Source organism: Eptatretus burgeri, chromosome 12, assembly GCF_056783735.1.
Source record: "Eptatretus burgeri isolate ZD-2024b chromosome 12, Ebu_testis_v1, whole genome shotgun sequence".
Taxonomy (NCBI): domain Eukaryota; kingdom Metazoa; phylum Chordata; class Myxini; order Myxiniformes; family Myxinidae; genus Eptatretus; species Eptatretus burgeri.
The window spans coordinates 100,719,333-100,741,902 of NC_140972.1; the positions used below are offsets into that span (position 1 = coordinate 100,719,333).

Below are 22,570 nucleotides of genomic sequence, written 5' to 3' on the forward strand. Positions count from 1 at the left end.
GAGAGGACGGAGGGAGGGGAGAGAGAGAGGACGGAGGGAGGGGAGAGAGAGAGGACGGAGGGAGGGGAGAGAGAGAGGACGGAGGGAGGGGAGAGAGAGAGGACGGAGGGAGGGGAGAGAGAGGGGAAGGAGGGAGGGGAGAGAGAGAGGACGGAGGGAGGGGAGAGAGAGAGGACGGAGGGAGGGGAGAGAGAGAGGACGGAGGGAGGGGAGAGAGAGAGGACGGAGGGAGGGGAGAGAGAGAGGACGGAGGGAGGGGAGAGAGAGAGGACGGAGGGAGGGGAGAGAGAGAGGACGGAGGGAGGGGAGAGAGAGAGAGGACGGAGGGAGGGAGAGAGAGAGAGGACGGAGGGAGGGGAGAGAGAGAGAGGACGGAGGGAGGGGAGAGAGAGAGAGGACGGAGGGAGGGGAGAGAGAGAGGACGGAGGGAGGGGAGAGAGAGAGAGGACGGAGGGAGGGGAGAGAGAGAGAGGACGGAGGGAGGGGAGAGAGAGAGAGGACGGAGGGAGGGGAGAGAGAGAGAGGACGGAGGGAGGGGAGAGAGAGAGAGGACGGAGGGAGGGAGAGAGAGAGAGGACGGAGGGAGGGAGAGAGAGAGAGGACGGAGGGAGGGGAGAGAGAGAGAGGACGGAGGGAGGGAGAGAGAGAGAGAGGACGGAGGGAGGGAGAGAGAGAGAGGACGGAGGGAGGGGAGAGAGAGAGGACGGAGGGAGGGGAGAGAGAGAGAGGACGGAGGGAGGGGAGAGAGAGAGGACGGAGGGAGGGGAGAGAGAGAGGACGGAGGGAGGGGAGAGAGAGAGGACGGAGGGAGGGGAGAGAGAGAGGACGGAGGGAGGGGAGAGAGAGAGGACGGAGGGAGGGGAGAGAGAGAGGACGGAGGGAGGGGAGAGAGAGAGGACGGAGGGAGGGGAGAGAGAGAGGACGGAAGGAGGGGAGAGAGAGAGGACGGAGGGAGGGGAGAGAGAGAGAGACGGAGGGAGGGAGAGAGAGAGAGGACGGAGGGAGGGGAGAGAGAGAGAGAGACGGAGGGAGGGGAGAGAGAGAGGACGGAGGGAGGGAGAGAGAGAGTGGACGGAGGGAGGGGAGAGAGAGAGGACGGAGGGAGGGGAGAGAGAGAGGACGGAGGGAGGGGAGAGAGAGAGGACGGAGGGAGGGGAGAGAGAGAGGACGGAGGGAGGGGAGAGAGAGAGGACGCGGGGAGGGGCGAGAGAGAGGACGGAGGGAGGGGAGAGAGAGAGGACGGGGGGAGGGGAGAGAGAGAGGACGGAGGGAGGGGAGAGAGAGAGGACGGAGGGAGGGGAGAGAGAGAGGACGGAGGGAGGGGAGAGGGAGAGGACGGGGGGAGGGGAGAGAGAGAGGACGGAGGGAGGGGAGAGAGAGAGGACGGAGGGAGGGGAGAGAGAGAGGGGGGGGGGGGGGGGGAGAGAGAGGACGGAGGGAGGGGAGAGAGAGAGGACGGAGGGAGGGGAGAGAGAGAGGACGGAGGGAGGGGAGAGAGAGAGGACGGAGGGAGGGAGAGAGAGAGAGGACGGAGGGAGAGGGGGAGAGAGAGAGAGGACGGAGGGAGAGAGGGAGAGAGAGAGAGGACGGAGGGAGAGAGAGAGAGGACGGAGGGAGAGAGAGAGAGAGAGGACGGAGGGAGGGGAGAGAGAGAGGACGGAGGGAGGGGAGAGAGAGAGGACGGAGGGAGGGGAGAGAGAGAGGACGGAGGGAGGGGAGAGAGAGAGGACGGAGGGAGGGGAGAGAGAGAGGACGGAGGGAGGGGAGAGAGAGAGGACGGAGGGAGGGGAGAGAGAGAGGACGGAGGGAGGGAGAGAGAGAGGACGGAGGGAGGGGAGAGAGAGAGGACGGAGGGAGGGGAGAGAGAGAGGACGGAGGGAGGGAGAGAGAGAGAGGACGGAGGGAGGGAGAGAGAGAGAGGACGGAGGGAGGGGAGAGAGAGAGGACGGAGGGAGGGGAGAGAGAGAGAGGACGGAGGGAGGGGAGAGAGAGAGGACGGAGGGAGGGGAGAGAGAGGACGGAGGGAGGGGAGAGAGAGAGGACGGAGGGAGGGAGAGAGAGAGGACGGAGGGAGGGGAGAGAGAGAGGACGGAGGGAGGGGAGAGAGAGAGGACGGAGGGAGGGAGAGAGAGAGGACGGAGGGAGGGGAGAGAGAGAGGACGGAGGGAGGGGAGAGAGAGAGGACGGAGGGAGGGAGAGAGAGAGGACGGAGGGAGGGAGAGAGAGAGGACGGAGGGAGGGGAGAGAGAGAGGACGGAGGGAGGGGAGAGAGAGAGGACGGAGGGAGGGGAGAGAGAGAGGACGGAGGGAGGGAGAGAGAGAGAGGACGGAGGGAGGGGAGAGAGAGAGGACGGAGGGAGGGGAGAGAGAGAGGACGGAGGGAGGGGAGAGAGAGAGAGAGGACGGAGGGAGGGGAGAGAGAGAGGACGGAGGGAGGGAGAGAGAGGGGACGGAGGGAGGGGAGAGAGAGGGGACGGAGGGAGGGGAGAGAGAGAGGACGGAGGGAGGGGAGAGAGAGAGGACGGAGGGAGGGGAGAGAGAGAGGAAGGAGGGAGGGGAGAGAGAGAGGACGGAGGGAGGGGAGAGAGAGAGGACGGAGGGAGGGGAGAGAGAGAGGACGGAGGGAGGGGGGAGAGAGAGGACGGAGGGAGGGGAGAGAGAGAGGACGGAGGGAGGGGAGAGAGAGAGGACGGAGGGAGGGGAGAGAGAGAGAGGACGGAGGGAGGGGAGAGAGAGAGGACGGAGGGAGGGGAGAGAGAGAGGACGGAGGGAGGGGAGAGAGAGAGGACGGAGGGAGGGGAGAGAGAGAGGACGGAGGGAGGGGAGAGAGAGGACGGAGGGAGGGGAGAGAGAGGACGGAGGGAGGGGAGAGAGAGGGGACGGAGGGAGGGGAGAGAGAGGACGGAGGGAGGGAGAGAGAGGGGACGGAGGGAGGGGGAGAGAGGGGACGGAGGGAGGGGAGAGAGAGGGGACGGAGGGAGGGAGAGAGAGAGGACGGAGGGAGGGGAGAGAGAGAGGACGGAGGGAGGGAGAGAGAGGACGGAGGGAGGGGGGAGAGAGAGGACGGAGGGAGGGGGGAGAGAGAGGACGGAGGGAGGGGGAGAGAGAGGACGGAGGGAGGGGGAGAGAGAGGACGGAGGGAGGGGGAGAGAGAGGACGGAGGGAGGGGGAGAGAGAGGATGGAGGGAGGGGGAGAGGAGAGGACGGAGGGAGGGGGAGAGGAGAGGACGGAGGGAGGCAAGAGGAGAGGACGGAGGGAGGGGAGAGAGAGAGAGAGGACGGAGGGAGGGGAGAGAGAGAGGACGGAGGGAGGGGAGAGAGAGAGGACGGAGGGAGGGGAGAGAGAGAGGACGGAGGGAGGGGAGAGAGAGAGGACGGAGGGAGGGGAGAGAGAGAGGACGGAGGGAGGGGAGAGAGAGAGGACGGAGGGAGGGGAGAGAGAGAGGACGGAGGGAGGGCAGAGAGAGAGGACGGAGGGAGGGGAGAGAGAGAGAGGACGGAGGGAGGGGAGAGAGAGAGAGGACGGAGGGAGGGGAGAGAGAGAGAGGACGGAGGGAGGGAGAGAGAGAGAGGACGGAGGGAGGGGAGAGAGAGAGAGGACGGAGGGAGGGGAGAGAGAGAGAGGACGGAGGGAGGGGAGAGAGAGAGAGGACGGAGGGAGGGGAGAGAGAGAGGACGGAGGGAGGGGAGAGAGAGAGAGGACGGAGGGAGGGGAGAGAGAGAGAGGACGGAGGGAGGGGAGAGAGAGGGGACGGGGGGAGGGGAGAGAGAGAGAGAGGACGGAGGGAGGGGAGAGAGAGAGAGGACGGAGGGAGGGGAGAGAGAGAGGCCGGAGGGAGGGGAGAGAGAGAGGACGGAGGGAGGGGAGAGAGAGAGAGGACGGAGGGAGGGGATAGAGAGAGAGGACGGAGGGAGGGGAGAGAGAGAGAGGACGGAGGGAGGGGAGAGACAGAGAGGACGGAGGGAGGGGAGAGACAGAGAGGACGGAGGGAGGGAGAGAGAGAGAGGACGGAGGGAGGGGAGAGAGAGAGAGGACGGAGGGAGGGGAGAGAGAGAGAGAGGACGGAGGGAGGGGAGAGAGAGAGAGAGGACGGAGGGAGGGGAGAGAGAGAGAGGACGGAGGGAGGGGAGAGAGAGAGAGGACGGAGGGAGGGGAGAGAGAGAGAGGACGGAGGGCGGGGAGAGAGAGAGAGGACGGAGGGAGGGGAGAGGGAGAGAGAGGGCGGGGGGAGGGGAGAGAGAGAGAGGACGGAGGGAGGGGGGAGAGAGAGAGGACGGAGGGAGGGGAGAGAGAGAGAGGACGGAGGGAGGGGAGAGAGAGAGAGGACGGAGGGAGGGGAGAGAGAGAGGACGGAGGGAGGGGAGAGAGAGAGGACGGAGGGAGGGGAGAGAGAGGACGGAGGGATGAGAGAGGACTTCATTTTGTTTTTCAACTTCAACCGGATCTTCGTTTTTCTCACAAATTCTACATTGGAGCAGATCCAGATCCGGCCTATTCGTGGGTTACAAAACGTAAAATGTTCAGTCTGGCAGAGGTATGCTCTCTACCGAGTACCGTTCTAGTTCTTTCCAGTGCGTGACCAGAAACCGTGCTGCATCCAGACCTCAACCAAAATCTATTCAGTTTGTTCTTGTCACATACCCAACTCCTCCACCAAGTTTTGTCGTAACCCATCCACAAATTTTTGCTATATATCTTTTTTGGCCGGATCTCTCAATGATGATGAATCACTGAAAATATTCTCTTTCTGGGATCTTCAACAAAATGGAATTAATTTGTCGGCACACACCCAACCTGTCCACCAAGTTTTGTCCAAATCTGTCCATTGCTTTTTGAGACATCCTGCTCACAGACAAACAGCTGTGAAAACATAACCTCCATCCACCTTTGGTGGTGGTATTTTATGACAGGTGTTTGAAAAGTTTCACATCATTTTGGACCACTCTGTATATATCTAGACAGTGTTGCAGAAAATGTACGTGACCAAGCGATGGTGTGATATCTGGAAGCAGTAATAAATTCCCCAACACTCACAGTAATATTGCCATGGTCTATTACATTTCTCTAATATTAGCACTCACTTTTACTCTACCTTTACACTTCGCATGTAAACTCAACATTGCAAACTCCTGTTGTATAAAAAAAAAATTTGTTCTACATACAGTGTGCTCCAAATATACCTGGACAACTTTGGTTGTTAATATTGTTGTGGTTGACGAAATTCGCAAACCACCATTCAGGTCCCTTAGGTGAGATATCTCGGTAAGTATATGTGTAGTTAGGCCCAAACCCGTTGTCTAGAGGGAATAAATGTCATTCATGAGGGCTGCGACTCTTCAGGATAGCCGTTTTTCTTTTACTATCTTTATTTTGGACCAACCGCCATTATTACCACCACCAACCACGTCTCAACAGCCATCACAACAACAACCACCAACCACAACGCCGCTTCACCACAACCGCCACGACCTTTACCGTTACAACTCGCCACCATCGCATCACCGTCATCTCGCGCCACTCGTGGGCACCGATGCTGGACTCGTGCGGGGCGCGCACCGAGAAGCGTGTTCAAAAGCATCGCGGACTTTCCGCAGAAAAACGGATCAAAAACAACTCACGCCCACTTTTGTTCCGTCCAATCGGTGAGCGAGGGGCGATTTGGCCCCGCCTCCAGGGTGTTGGAGGGCGGTCGCTATATGCAAATTCATGGATCAAAAAGCATTCACGCCCACTTTTCCTCGGGCCAATGGAGAGCCAGCAAGAGAGGTGAAAGGTCGGAGGCAGAGGGTCAAAGATGAAGGAGCGAGGCCACGGGGGATATAAGGGGCCGCGTTCGTCAGTCGAGGCAGTTCAGTTCGCAGGAGGAAGAGTTGAGTTGGAAGCGGAGGAAGAGTTGAGTTGAAGTGGCAGTTCGCAGTTGGGAGTTCGCGGAGTCGGAGTGAAGAGGACGGAGCTGTGGAGAGGCGGCGGCGGCGAAGGCGGTTGAGGGGGTGCTCGCGTCGGATTCGAAGAACTGCGGAGGGAAAGGCCGGCGGCGCGACCGAGGTCGTGGTGGAGACGCTCGTCACGGGACCCAAGATGTTTGTGAAATCCTCCTTTCCCCGAGCATCAGCAACCCCCTCCTGTTTCCCCCCCGCGCTGAGATAGTGCGACAAAAGGGGGCCCCCTTCCCACCCCCTACCAGACACTGTCCGCGAGGCCCGCGGAGTTGAGGCACCACCGCCGCTCCGCGTCTCATCATCAGACGGGTAGGCCCGACACGGTCTCGGCCCCAGGCCCGCCTACCCCCTCATCCTGGAGGGTGGTTCTCTTTTCTTTTGCTTTGGGAATATGTGTTGGCGGCAACGTCTGTGAAGTAAAATTGTATAAGTGTTGCCGAGTGCCCGGTAGTCGGATAGATCTGCATTGTCGCATTTGCTTTTTGTCTTCTTCTTTTCCATGTGCTTTTGGTGGAATTGTATATGTGTGCTTTCCGTTCATCGCGAAATAAATGTGCTTATTATTGAACTGTTTTCCCGCTTCGCTTCGTCATTTCTTTCATTGAATCCTCATCTTGCTTCACGTAAAGGGTTGGTCGTGGGTTAAGACGCCCGATAATTAATCGAACCGTCGAGGTGGATGAATAACACCACTCGGTTATCCCGATAGTACGGAACGGGTCGCTTAAGTGGCCCGTGTCCGAAGTCGACCTGCGGCGAGGTGCGATCGCCCGGTCTACCCTCCGTGTGGGTACTTAGGTAGGTCGAATTTGGCGAGCAACCCTATCCCACGCGGGGGCCGATTGGCACGATCGCGGTGAGACCGAAAGGTCCACCCGTGACTGGTTCCCGGCGTTAGTCCGAGAGGGTCACGACTGGATTGTCCGTCCGGTGGGCGACGTGCCGCGATTCGAGTTACGTGGCCGTTCGCACGCCGGCGGGTGCGAATCCGCGACAATATATTTAGTACGACAAATGATAGAACAATACACTTTGCTTTAAATGATACAGAAAGTCAAAATGTTTTCTTTATTTTCAAGTCTGGTGGTTTAATATAAAAGAAAATGGTGACTCCACAGGGGAAAGCTCAGTGTGTTGAATGGTTCATCGAGATGAGATCCAACATGCAAGTTCAGCATAATTTCCATACAAGGTATGGAAGGACTCTGCCATCGTAGAGTACTATCAGAAGGTGCCTCAAGAGTTTTAAGGAGACTGGAAGTTGTGGGAAACAGAAAAAGTACCGATCGACCAAGCACAAGTACAGCAGACATTGGAACGAGTGCGTGAATCATTTCAACAAAGTCCCAGAAAATCAATCCAACGTGCATCCATAGAACTGGGACGACCAACCACCAATGTACACAGGATTTTGCTTAAAAGACGGAAACTTTATGCCGATAAGGTGCAGATTGTACAGGAATTCAAACCAAATGACAGATCCAAATGCAAGGCGTTTGCCTTGGAAATGCTCAATCACAAAGAGGATGACGAAGGTTACCTGAAAAAGGTCATGTTCACAGAGGAAGCTAGCTTTCATGCATCAGGGAAGTTCAACAAGCACAATGTGGGGATCTGGAACTCTGAAAACCCCCACGTGGTCATTAAATACATGCGGGAAGGTCAATGTGTGGTGTGGCCTTCTCCATGACTGCTTGGTGGGTTCGTTTTTCTTAGCAGAGGATACAGTGACCTCAACAATTTACATGAACATGTTGGAGGGATTCGCCTTCCCACAGATTGAAGACGTGCAAGCCGATATAATTTTCCAACAGGACGGCGCTCCCCGTCATTGGGACTTAGTTGTTCGAGCCATCCTGAACGAAAAAGTTCCAGGTTGCTGGATTGGCCGAGATGGACCAACTGCCTGGTCCCCATGATCACCATAACCCCCCCTTGATGTTTTTCTTTCTCTGTTGGTTTGTCAGAGATGTTGTCGACAACATGAAGGTGGTAAACCTGCAGGATCTTCGTTCTCGGATCACAGCTGCATGCGCACTGCTGGACGCAAACATGCTGAACCGAACATGGCAAGAACTCGTGTACCGCCTTGATGTCCTGCGCACAACAAACGAAGTTCACATTGAAGTGTATTGATGGTGTGCACAAAACTTTGAATTTCTGTATCGTATAAAACAAAGGGTATTGTATCATTTGTGGTTCGACATGAATTAACAACCAAAGTTGTTCCTGTATATTTGGAACACCCTGTGTAATGATTAGCATTACATGCATTAATATGGCAAGCAACAAAATATACTGCTTCAGTCACTCATAAAGAATTTGTGACTGAACATCTATTTTTTTTTATGCAAAGGAAGGTACCATCTCTGATGAAAGAGTACAAGTCATTTTGTAAAATATTTTGTGTTTAACTGCTGCATCATTCAAATTGATTGTAAAAATGCTAACTTATTTTTGTGTACTTGCTGTCACATGACACTGTGAAAAGGTTTCATGACTGCAATAGCTTTTTGCTCTTGGTGAAGGTCTTGTTGCTCCTTTGTTCCTAGGCAAGTTACCCAAGAGTTTTGACCCCAGCAATGGCCCTGACCCCGAGAGGTGGTTACCAATGAAGGAGCGCTCATACTATCGGGGAAAGAGGAAGACTAAGAAGAAGGAACAGATCGGAAAGGGAACCCAAGGTTCAACAACAGGAGGTGCAGCAGAATTGTAAGTTTCCAAAACATATACATTGATTGTATCTGAAAGAATTGGTTTAGGAAGTACAAGATAAGCTCAAATCTTACTAGCATTGTAATATTCTGCAGCCTAAGGCCATAGATAGCAAACGTAGAGGTGAGAGTACAAAGTAAATACTATAAAGCATGTAATCGAGTATATACTGTGTAGGAGAGTTTGTGTCTGTCTTTCCGCTTATAAATTAATCCCATTGGTTAAACATCTTGCCTGACTCCGTCCACAATTCCAACCTTAAAATAATAATTTAGCTGCCATTTTGTGAAGCAGCAGGCCTCAGGCTTCAGGTGTCTCTCCTTGGTCCAGTTCAATTCAAATTATCCCAGGTATATAACCACAATGTATGTATATGTATATATATATATATATATATATATATATATATATATATATATATATATATATATTGTTGCGGTCTTCGCGCCCGCCGGCGTGCGACGGCCACGTAACTCGAATCGCGGCACGTCGCCCACCGGAGGGACAATCCAGTCGTGACCCTCTCGGACTAACGCCGGGAACCAGTCACGGGTGGACCTTTCGGTCTCACCGCGATCGAGCCAATCAGCCCCCGCGTGGGATAGGGTTGCTCGCCAAATTCGAACTACCTAAGTACCCACGCGGAGGGTAGACCGGGCGATCGCACCTCGCCGCAGGTCGACTTCGGACACGGGCCACTTAAGCGACCCGTTCCGTACTATCAGAATAACCGAGCGGTGTTATCGTCGACCTCGACGGTTCGATTAATTATCGGGCGTATTCAGCCCACTACCAACCCTTTACGTGAAGCAAGATGGGGATTCAATGGAGGAAAAGACGAAGCGGCGGGAAACAGTTCAACAATAAAGCACATTTATTCGCGACGAACGGAAAGCACACAAATACAATTCCACCAAATGCACACAAAAAAAGAAAACACAATTCCATTTACACAAAAGCAAACATAAAAGTAGAAAACACAGTGCAGAGCTAATACCGACTACCGAGCACACGGCAACACTTATACAATTCTACTTCACAGACGGCGCCGACAACACATACCCAAAACCAAGGAAAAGAAATACCCTCAAGAATGAGGTAGGCCTGGGGCCGAGACCTGGTCGGGCCTACCCCGCTGGTGATGAGACGCGGAGCGGCGATGGCCCACGCCCGCGGGCCTCGTGGACAGTGCCTGGCAGGGGGGTGGGAGCGGGGCCCCCTTGGTCGCACTATCTCAGCGCGGGGGGAAAACAGGAGGGGGGTTGCTGATGCTCGGGGTATGGAGGATCCTTTTATACGCGCCCCGCGCGTCTCCACCTCGGCCAGGTCGCGCTGCCGGCCTCCCTCGGGCGCGCAGCTCCTTGCACGGCACGCGAGCACCCGCTCGTCCGACTCGCCGCCTCTCCACAGCCTCGTCCCCTCCGTTCCGACTCTCCTTCGCCTCGTTCCGACCTTTACGACTCCCTTCTTCCTCGTTCCGAGGCTTCTTACTACCCTTTTACTGACGAACACCGTCCCTTTTATCCCCCGTAACCTCGCCTTGGCCCCTCCCTTTGACCTTTCAACTCGCTCCCCATTGGCCCGAGAAAAAGTGGGCGTGAAGGCTTTTTGATCCACAAATTTGCATATATCGATCGCCCTGGGGGCGGGGCCAGTCGCACCTCGCTCACCGATTGGACGGCAAAAAGTGGGCGTGTGTCGTTTTGGATCCGTTTTTGAAGCAGAAAATCCGTGATTTTGTACACGCTGTTCAACGTGCGCCCTACACGAGTCCAGCATCGGTGCCCATGAGTGGCGCGAGATGACGGTGATGCGATGGTGGCGAGTTGCGACGGTAAAGGTCATGGCGGTTGTGGTGAAGCGGCGTTGTGGTTGTGATGGTGGTTGTTGTGGTTGTGATGGTGGCGATTGGTCCAAAATAAAGATAGTAAAAGAAAAACGGCTATCCTGAAGAGTCGCAGCACGTATAAATGACATGTATTCCCACTAGACAACGGGTTTGGGCCTAACTACACATGCACTTACCGAGATACCTCACCTAAGGGACCTGAATGGTGGTTTGCGAATCTGGTAACCACAACACTACCCCCTTCCCTTTTTACAGACTCGTCCCGAGTCGTCAAATTTTCGTGTGCCATCATGTGTAGTTTTCCCCTAGTACATTTTACCTACGGATCCCTGAGTGCGACATTCATGGTATTCGTGTCCCCAAAATAAATAACCTGAGTGCTGCGTAACTATCTAAACAAACCCACTCACACGGACGACTTAAATAAAATTGCCGGCGCTAAGACATACATGCCGGGGGCGCACTCATATTTACAGTACATCTTACCTTAACTTACAAATCTTACACTAAACCATGGCCCAGGATCATTGAACTCTGCAAAAGAAAGCAGTTAGCAGGGAGCCAGGCTGCCCACATGCAGTCTCTGACTCAAACAATGCAGGTGACAGGGAACGTGGCTGGCTGCTCACACGCAGTCCAAGGCCTTCCCTTTTGAACTGAACTCAGTGAACCACAACGGTGCATGGGCCGCACAAACGTAGTCTCCGTGCCAGCTCAAGTGGCACACGCAATGAGCACAACGAATGGATGCATGAACACAAACACGGTGCACGGGCCGCCACTGCAGGCCCGTGTTGTAGCTGCCAACAGGGCAGTTCTCGCAGCTTGCAAACTGTTGCCTTGATCCTGGCGCACATGGAAATGAACAGGGGGGGCAAAGCAAAAATTGAACGGGGCTGGTGAACGTGGGCAGTGGGCATGGCATGGCAAAGGCAGCAGGCAAACACAGCCCGCAGAAGAAGGCTGCTGCAGGCAAACACAGCCGGCAGATGAACTGGCCGGCCCAGGCCTTGACGCAAAACACGGCCAGCAGATGAACTGGCTGGCACAGGCCTTGCAGAAAAACAGCCAGCCGGCAGACGATCCAGCCGGCACAGGCCTTGCAGCTAAGCAGCTGCAGACGATCCAGCCGGCACAGGCCTTGCAGCACAGCAGCTGCAATCGAAGTAGCCCGGCCATCCCCTTGAAGTAAAACACGGCCAGCCGATAAAGTTGTCCATCTCTTCTCGTTCAGTGGAGGTTGGTGGAGAAGTGCGGTGTGGTGCTGGCCACTTGGAAGGCGGGCTCGGACCTACCTACCTGTCTCCCTCCCAACCTATCGCCTTTGCCTGTCACTGTACATACCCACTCCCTTAATTTGTCAAACCCCAATTTAGCCCCAACTTATTTTTATTTTTATTTTTACTTTTATGTTTACTTCCCCTCTATAAATCGTCCCCTAACCCCCTTTATCGTCCTTGTTCGGCTAACCTATCCTGTCACCTAGCCTACTCCCAACCCCTACGTTCCCTTCCCGGAGGGGAACAAGGGAGAGCTAACGTCCTGTGTCGAGGCCCAACGAAGCCTCAGAATGGCCTCCCCAGAGTTCGGCGATCTTTAACCAAAGTGGGTCCAGCGGCCCACAACGACAGCGAGGGGATGGATGGTGCGGAGGGGTACATCTCCTAATCTACCCTAACCATTTAACTGTTAAACTACCCCGGGGCTTTCAACAAGCGCCTCTCGCTTAACTATTGGTTCTAACAACCCAGATTCCCGTCGCCTGTGTTGGTGTCCTTACAATTTCGGGCCTCGCCCCCAATTTTCTCTCCGTGCCCTCACACGGTCTCCTGGCTGGGACACGTGGCTCCCTTGGCAGGCACGACCCTCTGCCGAATCTCCCGCTATGGCACCCCGGGCACTACACTGCCTCCGAGCCTACCAGCTCCCTAACACCGGGGAGTGCCCCCATGGCACCTCCCTGAAACGCACACGTGGCAGGCCGGCCTCGGGCCCCTTTCCGAGGGTCACCCGTGCCCACTGCACTGCCCACGCGGCTAATGGCGCCCCGGGCCCCGCACCAAGCAGGCGCACCCGTGCCCACTACTCTATCCCGGCCCCCATGGGCCCATGGCCTACCACGGCCGACTGGCCTGGTGCCCGGGTACCCACTCAGCGATACTCACCTTTCGCAGCCACGCTCCCAAGCCCGTCAACAGGGCTCCTGCACCCTCCAAATGGGTCTCGAGCCTACTTTCCACCAACAACAAAACGACCTCCATTTTTCAATTTGACTAACCCAGCTAACTCAATCTACACTGACCCCGGGGTCCCTTGGGCGGGAGTCACTCCTCCCCCCAATCACTCATCGCACCATGCATTCCCCATTCACTCCACTCACACAGACCCGCTGGCCTCACTCACTCAACAAGTACTCACCTCACAACTCACCAACTCTTCAACACACACACCACTGAACTCTGCCATCCTCCTAACTACATCCCCTAACTAACTCGTGCTCCCACGTCGTCCCTTAAACTAAAGCACGTTCCTTTTAACACTACGTAGCTAAGCTACGTCAACTCTACACATTCACTGTCTGTCGCTGTCTCCTAACTCAAAAATTCATTTTATTTCCCAACCTAAATCTCGCTACAATCCCTCTATCTAATCCATTCCACGGACTCCATGAGGACTTACCCCCTGCCCCATGAAGTCGGTCTAACTAAGCTAACCCTTCCCCCTAACTAGTTTTCATCCTGTGCCCAGGTAAGGGGGTCTTTCACCCCTTGCCCAGGAATCCTGTACACCCGAAAGTGAGGCTTGCTTTTTTTTTTTTTCATGCGCAGCACCTGCGCGGCAACTCAGAGCTCGCGCACTTTGCACCTGCCCGTGACGTCATGCAGCTGCACGTGTTCCTCGTTCCTCCTTGGACGGGACCATCCGGCAGAGATACCCCTCCTGCCGGATTCCAACCACACGTGCAGCCATGACGTCACCGTGCCTGAAAAAAACACAAGCCCCACTTCTCGAGGAGTTCCCCACGCGAACACATGTGCTTTGCCCGTTGGAGCTTAACACACACGATCGCGTGGAGAACCCGTCCGGTCCAAATCCGTAGTCCTGCCTAAACTTTGTCCGTCCGCGGGATCGGCAAATCCACCGCGTGCGTTTTCCGGACCGGGACTTCACTCGCAAGCGAGCACGTGGTGGTCTCGTGCGTTGCACAGCACGAACCGCGTGCTCACTGCTGGGGTGAACCCGGCACGGTCCACGAGAAATAGCTACAGCCGCTACTCGGCTTTCTCTCCTCTGTCGCCGTCTCCGTCGCCATTCCACACACGCATACCTGCGTGTCACGACGCACACAGTCCACACCATCACATTCACACGGGGAGACGCGGCTGCGTGCTCCCGCATGCCAACCGACATCTCCCTCTCATACCGCTCTCTCACACACACGGTCTCCCTGGCACACAGCGACCTTGCACACGGCCGTTCACTCACGCGTGCCTCACTACTCACACAAACCATACTACTCACACGTGGTGCTCCATTCACTCGCGCGGGGGCACTCACCCGCGGTGCCTCACCCACGTACGCGAGGGCACTCAACCGCTGTGCCTCATCCACACACGCGGGGGCACTCAACCGCGGTGTCTCACTCACACTGGCCGTTTTGGGAAGCACGCACCCTGGCACAATCGCCACCTCACCATTCACACACGGGGTCGCTTCCACACATGGGGACGCACCCACGCCTTGCACCACACACACAGGGACAACCACACTGGGGATTTGTGTCCCCACAAGGGTCTCCGGGGCCTCTATACCCCCAAGCTCTCCGTGCACCCGTCCACAGCACTCGTCCCCTCAACCTCGCAAAACACGACCGAACTCACCTGGTCGTGACTCGCCTCAAGGGGGCATACTCCCTCCCCTCGTTCCTGGAGGAGGCCATCCAGCTGCTCGCACCGGGTCCCAACACGCTCCGCGAGCTCACCCCCATTATCCTCCACTACCTCCGTGTGTGTGTGTGCGTCACTTACCCCGTCCTCACCGTGCAGTCTCTCCTCTGTCGTTCCCTTCCCGGCTACCGTCACTGCCAACTCTTCACCCTTTACCTCCCTTGTCTCCACTATTATTTCTGTTGTCGTCACCTCGTGTCTCGTCTCACACGTTTTGGTCTCCCCATTTAATTTTCCCTTTCGGTCATCGTCACGACCCTCGCCCAACACGTTCCACGGAATTATTTTTTCACCCGCCTCCACCGCAGGCCTGTCAGCCGTTGCACCCCCATCCAGCTCGTTTGCTCCCACACGTGGAGTCGCCATTTTTATCTCCCGGTCCGCGGCCTTCATGCCCGCCTGCAGGCTTCGGCCCATGTTCTGCGTCTCACCCCGCAGCTTTTTCATTTCTTCCCTCATTTGCTGTGTATTCGCATCCATCGTCGTTTTCACTTCATTTGTATTTGTATCCATCTTTTCGTTCATTTGTTTGTTCATGCCTTTCATTTCGTTTTTCATTTCATTTGTATTTGTATCCATCGTCGTTTTCACTTCATTCATTTGTTTGTTCATTGCCGCCAGCATGGCTGTATAGCTGGGCCATGTTGGATGCACTCAGCTGAGCCGTTTCGGCAAAGGTTGGGGAAGGGTCTTGGTGGAGAGGGGGGAGGTGTCATACACCGCGGCCGCCGCCGCACCCACCTCGGATCCTGGGCTCAGTTGGGCGAGTCCGTGTTCCTGGACAATCAACATTTCCTCCTCGGGGAATCCATCCTGGACCATGGACTCTACATTATTACACATATATATTTCTAATACCCCCCGGCTCCCGCTCGCCTTGAGACGCCATCTTGCTTCTCGTGAAGGGTTAATTTGCTCGCTCGTAATTTGGAGGGGAATCGGGGTCGCTTCTCTCACCCCTGGACCGATTCCCGTAAATTTGGCCGGAGACAGGAGAGCCCGTTGTCCCGTTCTCCGATACCAGTGCCGTAAGGAGGGCGATGAATTTGTATCCCACTCCTGACACCAGTGTTGCGGTCTTCGCGCCCGCCGGCGTGCGACGGCCACGTAACTCGAATCGCGGCACGTCGCCCACCGGACGGACAATCCAGTCGTGACCCTCTCGGACTAACGCCGGGAACCAGTCACGGGTGGACCTTTCGGTCTCACCGCGATCGAGCCAATCAGCCCCGCGTGGGATAGGGTTGCTCGCCAAATTCCCGAGACTACCTAAGTACCCACGCGGAGGGTAGACCGGGCGTCGCACCTCGCCGCAGGTCGACTCGGACACGGGCCACTTAAGCGACCCGTTCCGTACTATCAGAATAACCGAGCGGTGTTATCGTCGACCTCGACGGTTCGATTAATTATCGGGCGTATTCAGCCCACTACCAACCCTTTACGTGAAGCAAGATGGGGATTCAATGGAGGAAAAGACGAAGCGAAGCGGGAGAACAGTTCAACAATAAAGCACATTTATTCGCGACGAACGGAAAGCACACAAATACAATTCCACCAAATGCACACAAAAAAGAAAACACAATTCCATTTACACAAAAAGCAAACATAAAAGTGAAAACACAGTGCAGAGCTAATACCGACTACCGAGCACACGGCAACACTTATACAATTCTACTTCACAGACGGCGCCGACAACACATACCCAAAACCAAGGAAAAGAAATACCCTCAAGAATGAGGTAGGCCTGGGGCCGAGACCTGGTCGGGCCTACCCGTCTGGTGATGAGACGCGGAGCGGCGATGGCCCCGCAACCCGCGGGCCTCGTGGACAGTGCCTGGCAGGGGGTGGGAACGGGGCCCCATGGTCGCACTATCTCAGCGCGGGGGAAAACAGGAGGGGGTTGCTGATGCTCGGGGTATGGAGGATCTTTATATGTGCGACGAGCGTCCCCACCTCGGCCAGGTCGCGCTGCCGGCCTCCCTCGGGCGCGCAGCTCCTTGCACGACGCGAGCACCCTTCGTCCGACTCGCCGCCTCTCCACAGCTCGTCCCCTCCGTTCCGACTCTCCTTCGCCTCGTTCCGACCTTTACGACTCCTTCTTCCTCGTTCCGACTTCTTACTACCCCTTTTACTGACGAACACCGTCCTTTTATCCCCCCGTAACTTCGCCTTTGACCCCCTCCCTTTGACCTTTCAACTCGCTCCCCATTGGCCCGAGAAAAAGTGGGCGTGAAGGCTTTTTGATCCACAAATTTGCATATATCGATCGCCCTGGGGGCGGGGCCAATTCGCCCCTCGCTCACCGATTGGACGGCAAAAAGTGGGCGTGTGTCGTTTTGGATCCGTTTTTGAAGCAGAAAATCCGTGATTTTGTACACGCTGTTCAACGTGCGCCCTACACGAGTCCAGCATCGGTGCCCATGAGTGGCGCGAGATGACGGTGATGCGATGGTGGCGAGTTGCGACGGTAAAGGTCATGGCGGTTGTGGTGAAGCGGCGTTGTGGTTGTGATGGTGGTTGTTGTGGTTGTGATGGTGGCGATTGGTCCAAAATAAAGATAGTAAAAGAAAAACGGCTATCCTGAAGAGTCGCAGCACGTATAAATGACATGTATTCCCACTAGACAACGGGTTTGGGCCTAACTACACATGCACTTACCGAGATACCTCACCTAAGGGACCTGAATGGTGGTTTGCGAATCTGGTAACCACAACAATATATATATATATACATACATACATTTCTTACATATACATCATACATACATATACATCCTCAACCATTTCTTAGACATGCATTTGCTGATATTGTTAAAACTTGGAACACAGATAATGAATCATGGCTTACATATGCACATCATTTTCTTTTCGAGATCAGATCCAAGGTGGCTGATTGGCGGCCTTTTTTTTTTAACTTAAATGTGTCCCCAACCATTTTTCTGACATGTATGGTCCGATTTTGTTCAGATGTAGCACAGGTACAGTACATGATAATATACACCTGCCCCTCACTCCATTTTGCGATCTGATCTAAGATGGCTGACTGATGGACTGGCGGCCATTTTAGTTGTACATAAGTATGTGACTCGGCATGACCAAATGAGTCGGAAGTCACGCGGCTCCATTGTGAGAAAATCACAGCAAGAGTTTGACGTCCGATGATGGCAAAAATATCCGATTTCTCCATCTCCACGGATTTTGATTGTAAATAGTGTGATTTATCATCCTACCAACCCTGAATGCGATATTCTGAACATAAATTATGTATTTCTGGCCCAAACGCATCGAGAATCTACTGGGAAATACTGTAAACACGAAAGCTCTTTGTTGCTACCGAATGCAGTCAAGTGCCTGGAATCCGGCTCGCTGATTGGCCCCCGCCGCCGCCAGAACACCACATCAAAGATGGTGGCTTCCAGCTAACAACATTCATTTTCTGCGACTTATCTTGCGAATTAACTCCACTTTGCGATTGTTTTGAGAGCTGTTCCTTCGTACAACATGGCTACGATGTCATCCCGTGAGAACGGTAGGAAACGCAATGCGATCGTGCGTGCTGTTAATGAGATTCAAAACTTTAACCTCGCTGCAACTATGACCGATGATGATTTCACTTCGCTCATCAGTGACTACTTCCATAACAACGTGAATTCTGATCGTGAGCTATCGTCCTCCGATGATGATGCCAGTGATGAGGAAGTCCCCGATCTGCCATCGATTGTGAGTGATCAAAATGAGAACAATAACCCGAACTTCGTACATGATATCGTTGACGATCAAGTCGAAGACAGCGATGATGGTGGTGGTGTTGCGGTGAGTTCAATTAATGTGGTCTTCCAATTAATTAGCCATCTTAATTAGCAAGAATGCACCGAGATAACTATGTCAAATTTTGTAGAGACCGAGATAGAGGTCTCTTAATACTGTGTCCCAAATGTCAGTTCTCTATGTCGACGAGAAATATATGTTGCTAAGGCCAAGGTCACATTTGCTCTACGGCGAAGATACGGCGGCCGTACGCTCTCTGAATTGACAGAAACGTGCGGCAGCCGCAGAGAAACTGAGGTGGTCTCAGGGAGGCCCTACGCCGTTTGGCTATATTTTACAGGCCGTAGGGGCGCCGTGGAATTATAGCGCAGAGTTATAACTTTTTTCATTTCTTCGTTCGCCGTAGAAATTCGACAAGCCGAAACAAAAGAACTGGTAAAAAAAAAAAAAAAATTAACCCATTCGTTACCGTCCGTCTGGCCGCACGTTCGGCTTAGGGCCCCCCTGCGGTCGCCCTGCGGTCACCTTGCATCTGCCTTGAAAATTCTATGGCCGCTGCAGGAACGCCCGAAGGTCACCGTGCGACATCAAATCAAAGACCGTACGGCACCCCCACGTTTTCGGTCTCCACAATTTATAAATACCCCGTGCGGCTACCCGAAAAATAAAAACATATGTGACTGCTACATTGTGCGACCATGGAAATACTGCGGCTGCTTTAAAATTGCTAGTGCCCGTACATTTTGTAGACCCTCCGGCCACCGAGCCAAATGTGACTTAGGCCTTACCTCGTGTTTTCACCTTCATTTGTGATGTTTTTTTTATCATCTTGTGTTTTAATGAATAACAAAAAAAGCAATCCGATCACGTGGTGTGCCAGACTGTCGGGCAAGGATTGAATTTCACAGCAAAACCAGTTGTAATTTGGAATATCCATGATGACGTCAGCCCGATGCGTTTGATGAAAGTGATTGTGGTTCTGCGGGCATCATGTTTGAGGAGCTGCCCTGGGGGAGCGCTCTCACAGAGTGCGCGAGCGATCAGAACCCAGGCTCGAGCGTGTGGACCTTTGGATGTGGTGATTGTACCAGTTTACATACAATACACCGCCACCAAAGGTCATTTACTCATATAATTTTAACTTACACATGGGGAATTTCATTTGAAAGTGTCTTGAAAGTGGGTTTTCTTTGGGTCCATGAACGGATTCATTATTTCTTATTGGGAAAATATTTTTGGAATCCGAACTTTTTGCAATCCGAACAGCCTCCTGGAACGAATTAAATTGGGAATCTGGGGGCACCACTGTATCGGCAAACACCTATACTCCGATCTGTAGCGGTTGCGCACGGTGGACGCACGGTCGACGTAGACTGCCAAGGAGGCCGTACGTAGGTGCACGGCGGGCGTAGGGGAACCGTGCGTCGACCTTGCATTGCCCGCAGGTAGTCACACAGACCGCAAGGCCACCGTACGGCGACCGTGGAAATAGTGCGGCCGCCGTAATTTTTTGGGGGTTGGGAAAATTCATTTTTCATTGAGAAGAGCTTACGGCAGCCGCACGAATAACGCAAGCCCACCGTACGCCCTATGTGCGGTCGACGTGGAACACATCTAAATCATAGCTTGGCTTGTCGAATTGCTACGGCAAACGTAGAAATGAAAAAAAGTTATAACTCCACACTATAATTCCACGGCGCCCCTACGGCCTGTAAAATATAGCCAAACGGCGTAGGGCCTCCCTGAGACCACCTCAATTTCTCTGCGGCCGCCACACGTTTCTGTCAATTCATAAGGCGTACGGCCGCCGTATCCTCGCCGTAGAGCAAATGTGACCTCGGCCTAAATGATGATTTTTAGAAGTTTGACCTTTGACCTTATGACTTCAAAAATAGTTGGTTTCCCAATTCAGTGACGTAATATGCAAATCTTGTTCAAATTTCAAGTCAATCGGATGAAAAATGATGATTTTGGAAATTGGATCTCAAAATGACCTTTGACCATTGACCTCAAAATAAGTAGTCTTCTCAGTTGAGACCACCTGTACAACATCGTGAAGTTTCATGAGGATCAGTTTGGAATTGTAACGTGTCGGCGACAAACACATAAACAAACAGACAGTATAGCCAAATCGACTGACCAATGTACTTGAAAAATCTTCGATTTTGCAACTAGTAAAATGGCCATCTATGAGTAAAGCATCTCTTTTTACAAAATTGTACAAAAAGGGAAGAGGAAATCACTTCATAAAGGATTTGAGGTGTGCTTGCATATTTAATTTGTAAGTTCTTTTTGAAAAATGTGTTGTTTTTTTTCAACACAAAGTCGAGACTCATGGAAGAATTAGAACACAGAACAGCCGGAACACAGTGAATAGCAGAAGAATACAGCAACAGTGGTATAGATTGACATGACTCACAGGACACTCAGAGGAAGAATGGCTAAGGGGGGGAGGAAGGGAGGGGGAGAGAGGGAGGGAGAGAGTCAGGGAGGGAGAGAGGCAGGGAGGGAGAGAGGCAGGGAGGGAGAGAGGCAGGGAGAAGGGAGAGAGGCAGGGAGGGAGCGAGAGGCAGGGAGAGAGGCAGGGAGGGAGCGAGAGGCAGGGAGAGAGGCAGGGAGAGAGGCAGGGAGAGAGGCAGGGAGAGAGGGTGGGAGGGAGGGAGAGAGACAGAGACGGAGACCGAGACCGACAAACACGATGTCTTCGAAGATGCAGGAAGTGAACAATCTGGATACAATCTCAAATGCAGCAAGAAAGGGGATGAACGAACAGGAAATGAAAACTGGGATAACAGAGCATTTGCACAAAAAAAATAAAACTGAGAGAATGATTGAGGGAGAGTCGAGAAAACACAGTAGCCTGGAAAAACAGAGGCAGACCATGCTTGCGGGTGGTGGGGGGCGGGGGGGGTTGGGTGGAGGAGGAGGTTACTTGGAGTAGAAAATATCATGAGTATGGATGTGGGGGAGAGGTGACCAGAGGAGGAGGAGGAAGACGATGACGACGATCTTGAAGCCCCCCTGCAGGGAAGAATGGGATTTAAGAGACTGGGGAGGTTGATTCCCCAGGTGAGAGAAAAGATGAAGACATGATGGATGTGATTCGTGAGCTTGGATTTTGGAAGTGTCACCTATTATATTCTATAAACTCAGTCGATCGACTCGGTCACCATTCAATTGACCTTGGGTTGTGAAGCTGCATTTGTCTAAAAGGCAGGAATCCAATGCTGTACGAAATGACGGTTTTTTTCTTCTTTCAAAGGAGCTAATTGATGTTGATTGTTTTTTGTCTTTGGTTGTCTGTGTTCTTTTAGGGACGCCAGTAAGGGGGTGTCAAGTCCTCCTGCCTCCCCTCAGCCTGGCAGTGGCGGAGCTAGCAATGTGGTACCCCCAAGGCAACAGAAACCATCTACTGCTGGAACCAAAAAAAAGGCCAAAAAGAAAAAGGGAGGAAAAGGGGGATGGTGAGCTCCCAAAATCATGACAGGATAAAATGAGATTTATTAAAGTGTTCAAATGCATCACATGCCCGACAAGTCTCAGATACTGCCCTTTTGTGGGAAAAGAAGAATAAGACATGCATCAATTAATGACTATTTAAAGTTGGTGGAGTTGGTTTCATTATTGCTGAACCAAACTGATTGACATTTTTCAATGTATCTCAAGTAGAAGACAAGTCATGTATATTGCCTGTTTTTATGTGCCTTATGCTCACCAAACATTAAAATATCCATTTGATGAAAGCAATGGAGGTTCCCCACGCGTGATGACATGAAACCTTCCAGTCCGAATGCGCCAACACACCTCCTGCCTTGTAACGCAATTGCCTTTTTCATGTTGTCCTGGAACTGCATCATCAAGGTAAGCACAAAGCACCCCTCCCTTTATACGGGACGGTTTCTCTGTACGCAACTTCAACACGGGGACTGAAAACTCGTTTCTCAGCTTCCACTGGAGGAAATTGGCTGCAAGTTTCGGAAGTAAATCCTTTGTACGTCGAGGTAATACGTTCCAAGTTTCAGCAACGGCCGTTTCCGCATTCTTGAGTTTTTAATGAAAACCCTCGAAATTCACATTGGCATCTGTCCGTCTGCCCAAAATGCTTTGGGGCTCATATCTCAAAGGCTATACATAGAAACGAGCTGAAACTTGGAATATACATCGGACAATACATCTAATCAATGGCTTTTGTAACAAGTTCCACCTCAGTGCCATTGTTTTTTTGCACAAATTCTACTATCCACGCATCATCCACAAATGTCAGAAACATCATGCTATTCTGCTTGGCAAGCATCAGAGAACAGCACGATCTATCATTTATGGATATGCAATAGATCAATATATTTGTGCAT

General features: G+C 53.4%; 1 protein-coding gene across 2 annotated transcripts in view; it reads left to right on the forward strand.

The window, feature by feature from the left end:
• SRP72 (signal recognition particle 72) overlaps nucleotides 1-21,965 on the forward strand; it is a 146,918-nt gene extending 124,953 nt beyond the window's left edge. For both annotated transcript variants that reach the window (XM_085849092.1, XM_085849093.1), the window contains exons 18-19: nucleotides 8,493-8,652; nucleotides 21,533-21,965. In XM_085849092.1, the coding sequence (XP_085705218.1) occupies nucleotides 8,493-8,652; nucleotides 21,533-21,686 (314 nt within the window). In that variant the 3' untranslated portion in view covers nucleotides 21,687-21,965. The remainder of the gene's footprint in view (nucleotides 1-8,492; nucleotides 8,653-21,532) is intronic.
• Nucleotides 21,966-22,570: the final 605 nt, after the last annotated feature.